This window comes from Cibotium barometz, chromosome 61 (genome assembly GCF_041138505.1).
Source record: "Cibotium barometz isolate CiBa-2024 chromosome 61, ASM4113850v1, whole genome shotgun sequence".
NCBI lineage: Eukaryota > Viridiplantae > Streptophyta > Polypodiopsida > Cyatheales > Cibotiaceae > Cibotium > Cibotium barometz.
Genome location: NC_141106.1, coordinates 34,713,517 through 34,719,921, shown reverse-complemented (window position 1 = coordinate 34,719,921; position 6,405 = coordinate 34,713,517). Strand labels below are relative to the sequence as shown.

At 40.5% G+C, this 6,405-nt stretch overlaps 1 protein-coding gene across 2 annotated transcripts; it reads right to left on the bottom strand.

Moving 5' to 3' along the window:
* Window positions 1–1,798: 1,798 nt before the first annotated feature.
* Window positions 1,799–5,026, bottom strand: LOC147604828 (phosphatidylinositol 4-kinase gamma 4-like). 2 transcript variants are annotated; one of them, XM_086795054.1, is made up of 3 exons: window positions 4,933–5,026; window positions 2,452–4,004; window positions 1,799–2,346 (listed from the first exon to the last, which is right to left on the bottom strand). In XM_086795054.1, exons 2-3 carry the CDS (start codon window positions 3,820–3,822, stop codon window positions 1,942–1,944), a joined length of 1,776 nt encoding a protein of 591 aa, XP_086651180.1. In that variant the 5' UTR covers window positions 3,823–4,004; window positions 4,933–5,026; the 3' UTR covers window positions 1,799–1,941. The 2 variants fall into 2 exon arrangements, with proteins under 2 accessions (XP_086651180.1, XP_086651179.1); XM_086795053.1 differs by lacking the exon at window positions 4,933–5,026 and adding an exon at window positions 4,799–4,908.
* Window positions 5,027–6,405: the final 1,379 nt, after the last annotated feature.

The following is a 6,405-nucleotide window of genomic DNA, read 5'->3' as shown; positions in this document are numbered from 1 at the left end:
TTGGAGTGTAAGAAATCAAGAAAGCACCTTAGTTTAGTTGTGTGTGTTTTTTAGACATAATCTTTTGTTAATTATCTTCTTTAATCCTTTCCAAAGCTTAAAGCCAAGCTCTCAATATAATACTTTGTTGGCTTTTTGTCCACAAATCTAGACTACAAGGAGAGAATTTCAATGCCGGCGCCATTTTTCAACATCACATACAAACACAACACATAAAGAAGATATTAATTTTCTTCTTTTTTCACTTCATTACTGCTCATCACTAAGCAATATTGTCTAATACTCTCCCGTGCTTTTAAACCCTATTATTCACAAGAACCAAATAACTTGGACTTGTGATATTGAGACACGTGCCCATGCATAATGGATGTGTAGGAGCGATTCTACTAACCCATATGTGAAAACCATCCATCCAAACATATACCACACAAAGAAACAAGAAAATTTATTGATCTTCTCCTTTACTCACTTCTCACAATGATGACACACAATATTGTCTTTTATACTCACTTGTGCTTCTCAACCAGTGTGAAACCTATTATTCACAAGAACCAAATAAGACGCATACCAAGACACGTACCCATGCACGTTGGATTTAATTTATAGGAGCACTTCTACTAACCCAATGCATATTGGAATCACAAGAGCACTTCAACTTGCCCTGTGCCCATGGCCATCTAAAAATAGGCAATCCACATAATGTTGATGCCTATCCAACTTTTATTGAGTTTGCAATATACCAACCACATGAACAGGATCCTCACAGATACTAGAGATACTGTTTATGTTTGATACTAACACTTCATCACATCCACCCATATGTTCCATATCATCTCCGTCTTGTAAAATGGCCTTCCAAGAGTGAACATTATTCATGCATGCAAAACTATCCCAACAAACAGCTAATCACTAGATGCTCGGTCCACATCAACCCACATACTAGTGTTGAAGTTTATGATGACCTGCTGCATCATATCATTTACATCCCACTGCACACATTTCATATCACCATGCAAATGCATGTCAAGCTCTGCATATCATGGTTGAAAGCAGTAAACTGAGTCGATGGATCAAATGACGTCATACCCATCATGTGACATGTGAGGGTGAAAGTAGAAACTGAACACTACTTATCCGTGTCGTTATTTCATGTGAACAGTCATCATCACATCACATCCAAACTGCCACGTTAATGTGATGGACGTTTTTTAGGTCACATCCAAGCTTCCAACTAGAGATGATGGATTCTAGCTTACATCAACATCAACAAAGAGACTGGCCAAAGAAAATGCAGCTGAGTTTGAAAAACATTAGGCAAGGCACCTAAAGCAACCAGACAACAAAGCAAAAGTGGCACAAAGCATATACATGCCACAAGCCACAACCCCTCCTTCATGCCAACACATCTGGCCAAAGGCCTTGACGCAATCATGTGTGACAGAATTCATAGAGGAGGATTACAGATATACCCCATCACAATTACCCATGTAGATCAGACATGAAAAACTCCCCCATCCAAGCCTTGCCATTCGAATGAACCAGGGTTGTATCTGTAACAACCATTAATATACAGAAACCTGTGCAAAATGCAACCAACCACATTCACACTCTGTTCACTTCCAACTACAGCAACATAGCCAGCATCTTGCAACCACATTCTGCACCTTGCGAGTCCACAAGCTTAAGCATGAGCAACCACTCAATCTTCAAAACCAAAAGCTGGATGACTCTCAACCAACAGTAAGGCTAGCTGTGTAAATCAGTTCAGTACGACAAAAACTTCACCAACAAAGCTTGAAGAAATCAACAACGAAACTCTAATTCAATAATAATCAGACGAAAGGTTTACTTCTCCATCAATCCCTCAGAAGAAATGAATTAAATACAATTTAGTTGTCAATAGTTCCATGTCAATACTGTTTATGTTCTGTTGGTAAGTACCTACGTTTTATTAGATTGTGAGTCCCTGCGCAGCAATGCTGCCTGGATGTATTTATCCATTATACCAGAGAGCACTGCAATGAAACCCAACTCACTAGTTCCAGGTAGGACACTGCTTTCTGCATCTTCTAGCATTAATTCAATCAGAGACATCTTATTCAGAGTTTCCCGGCACATCATAGATCCAATCTCATAAGGAGTGAGACCAGAAGCTGCCCCTTTCTTTAGCAACATGGTTCCCACATGGAGCACACGAGCACATGCTGCAGGCAAAATCCAACCATGTTTCTGCAATAGAGCAATATCTGCTTCTGCGTCAAGGGCTTCAATGTACTTGAGGGTTTCTGGTTGAAAAGGTACTTTTGCTTGAGGCCAGTACAGCCATTCAAAAGTGCAGTCTTCAAACTGCAAAATAGTGTATACAAACTCAGAGAGCTGGATGCAGGCTATTCCAACAATGGAAGATATTTTATTTATTAAAACGGCAAAAAAAAGGCTACAAACCATTACCTTATCAGGCAAGCAATAGCCATGATCAATGGGTACAAGACTCCACTCTTTAGAATCCCCTTGCTTGCAAGCCAGTATGTTGGCACCATTTCTGTCGGTATTAGCCAGCCGCATGTCGAGAACAGCAATCTTATGCACTTCATGGACAGGAAACTGGGCAGGGCCCATGTCTTCACAGTTGCTGGAAGCATGTACAAACATTTGAAGGGAACCTATTTTTACATTAGCAGAAGCAGCCTCAGTTTTTTTGGGATGCCCAAAATATTGATAAGAGCATTTGATCAGTATAGTTGGCGGGACACCTGCAAAACCTGTGAGCTTTTCACCTCTTTGGCCGTTAGTCATGTGATCCAAAATGTAAGCTGCAACCTCTCGCAGAGCACCTTCACCTACTTTGGTTCCTCTTTTGAGACCCTCACCGTTCTTGGATGCTGGTAGTCCCCTGGGATTGTTAACAGCCATGGGCTCCTCATCTGTGGGTTTGAAAACCCCGACAATGGCAGACCCAAACTCATCCTGCATAAAGTAAGCACCCCCAGATCCTTCCGGGGACAAAATAGGGGTGTGACCCTGCTCGAGCCCAGTTTTCACCCGCTCCATGAGATCAAGAAGCACAGAAGAAATATTGAAGGTTGAGAGACCCTCGATACAGGGGCTCACTTTTCTAGGGTAAAAGTGGTCAACTTTACTGTCCACCTGCCCAAGTGAAAGTATCGGCCTATCAGAACGTCTCTCAACAACAAATTGCTCCGCTTTGATGTCCTGTGCTGTTGCCGATAGCTCTATATCTGCCCCTATAGCCTGACTTCTTACTCTCACTGTGTTGTGTAAAATTAGATGAACAACAGCATCATCTCCCAATGACAGTTGTTCAATAAGCGTTTCATCTTTCAAATCCTGACCTCTGAGGACTAGTTGCTGCTTCCCAGCTGCTAATCCTGCTTCTTTCTTTGACAACCTCCATTTCAAATCTCGAACACTCTTCATTCTGTCGATTCTGAACATATGTTCTTTTCCACTAGATGTTCTGATTGTCACTACCTGCAACTCTGAGAGCTTCACAACCAGATGTACCCGTTTCCCATCTGTGAGGCCATAATCTTTGACTAAAGCTTCTTGACGATAAAGCTCGCGGCCTCCATACACCAATCTCTGGTGTTTTACATAGAAACCTTTGCAAGCTTGGATCCGCATTTTCACAGACGCAATGGTATCAGTGCTGCCCACCTTCAATGGGATGACTGATGGGTTCGGTCCAGAAGTGGTAAGGTAAATTTGGATGTCCTCCATTCCATCAAATCCATGAGGTGATGAGGGTGGTGTGATGGCATGTAGATGTGGCACCTGCAGCACTATCGCTGAAGAAGCCATTCCTGCAAGACCTTAAGGTTTTATGATTTCTCCGAAACCTGCAGCTATCACGCTGTGGTCTGCTCTGAACCACTGGAAGGAAAGGCCATTACCGGGCTCCTAAGCCGACTCTCATCGATCCAGAGTGCAAAAAACTCTCCGCATGATGCAAGAAGAGATGGAGAAAGAAGCAGAATGAAAGCCTGCTACATGAAAATGAGGGAGGCATTAAGAAAACCCTAGGCTCTAATGCAAGCATCACAATTAATCTTTTTCTCCCCACAAAAAACCATAACTTTAAGGGCAACCAGCACAAGAAATAATAACTGATCTTTCACAGAAAATCAACAACCTCCTAAGACAACCATCACAAAGCTTTCTGATTGGTTTTTCACCGCAATGGAACCTCTTAAGGATTCGTCACAAACTGTTTTTTTTTTTCCCAGAAAAGAGACTTCTATTAAGTCATATAAAATCATACAAAAGGAAATCTCAAACCGAAAGGTAGGGAGATCTCAAACCGAAAGGTAGGGAGATCTCAAACCAAAAGATAGGGAGATCTCAACCAATCGGGGGCACTATGCTGCCACATCGCGAATTGGTAATGGATTGATCTCACATCAAAACTCTAACCTTAAAGGCGGTTACAAAGCTTCTTTGATCGACCTTTCAGTGCAAAGATTGTTTATCCCAACGTCCAAAGGCAACCATTACAAAACTTCTTTTTGGTTGATCTATCAGAACCAAACCCTAACTTCTATGGCATCCATCCTTTTTGATTGATCTGTTGCATCAAACTTTCCACTCTTCGGAACAATCTATGGCCTACATTGCAGAGTCTTCTTGATCATCCGTCAACAATGTATGACGTTTTGAAACAGGAATTGCCAAAATAAAAATAAAAATGCATATATAACAGCAACAAATCTACGGCAAAAAGACATTTGAAAATGGGGAAGCAGGCAAGCCTGGGAGTCGCAGAGAGCAGCGCCATTACCCGAAAAAGTCACGCGATGGTGGAAGCTTTGCTGCAGAAGGACCGTTTCCTCTCATCCAAGGCGGAAACACAGAGAAAGAGGAAAGAGGACAAAAACGCACAACGTGAACGAGAGATTGAAAGAGGTTGCTGACCTTGTGTAGGTTCTCTTCACCGCCTATTGCCGGTTGCCCCTTCTGGGACCTTCCTGGTGTAGATTTGAATTTGGTATCACCTTATAAAACTCAACGTTTATGTTCTCTTTCTATATTATACTAGTGGCTTGACCCGTCCCTTCTGACCCGCAAGAGTATTTGTTGATCACAAATCAGTGAAGTAGAGAGAGGTGTTGCTCTAGAGTCCCAAGATCACGGGCTCAAGCCTTCATTGCGAAAGCGATGGCACGCACGGATGTGTTTTTTTTCTTATTTTGTAATTCCAAACAATTGAAAAAAAAAAAGCTCATCTTGGAAGGGTAAGTAGGGATAAGCTTTATATTTGAAGTCCATGATGGGTCCCATGGTCCCTAACTTGCCAACCTATTTATAAACACACCATGCTTGCCATATATATACTCTTAAAGCACTTAATTTCATTGAATAAAGCACCAAACTTGACGTAAATAAACAGCCAACATTTCAATCCAAAATAATGTTGACAATCTCAACACACCTGAACAAAGCTTTAAAACAATCTTCGGACAACTGGATTATCTCTCCTTGGAAGCCTATACTCCTCGCTTCCATCTGGCAAAAAAACATTAAAGAAAAAAAACATTAGTTAGTGTGCAAGATAAACTTTTCATGAAAAAAAAGAAGGAAAACAACAAAACCTTATTGAACTCATTTGGTGGATTAATATTTGAGGCGAATGGGGTTTGAATAGGCTTGTAGATAGCAAACCGAAAAATTATGTATTATCCAGTGCCTATGACTCGAAAATCTAACCTTTCAGGCTTTTCATAGTCCACAAACATTACATATACATGAAGTTGATCCGCGATCTTTTGTAATCTTAGACTGTAAATTCCAAGGAGCCCAAAGCTCTTGTTGTAAGGGTCTTGACCATACAAACCCAACAATAATTTGGGTTCTAAAAAATAAAGATATTCCCTTGCAAAACGAATGTATTAATAGCAATATAAATTTATCAAACAAAATGCAAAACCTACATAAAAAACAGGTTTCTATATATACCGTAAAACACCGGTACTCTTTAACAATTCGATAATTAGAGATGATGTTGCTTCTCCTTCCCAAAATGGAGGGTCTACAATTCAGTCATCATGAATATTACATAGATTATGGAAAACAAAAATACCTGAATTATAGCAATCTCAAAAATAATTACCTTCAATATCTTGGCCACCACCATAAACAAATGAAAATGATCTCCTTGCCACCTCCATCCTAAGAAATATACCCCTGATATCAAATATAACACTCACAACACTAATAATTTACACAACACTTTAAGGTCTCCCTCTCTCCCTCTCTCTCTCTATATATATATATGTTTAGTATTTTGTGCCAAGCAAGAAAAATAAATAAAAGCAAGTCAAAAGTAAACGTTTGCTTATCCAAATGTCCAAAAATAACAAATAGGAACTCACCAACACCTGTCCGCCA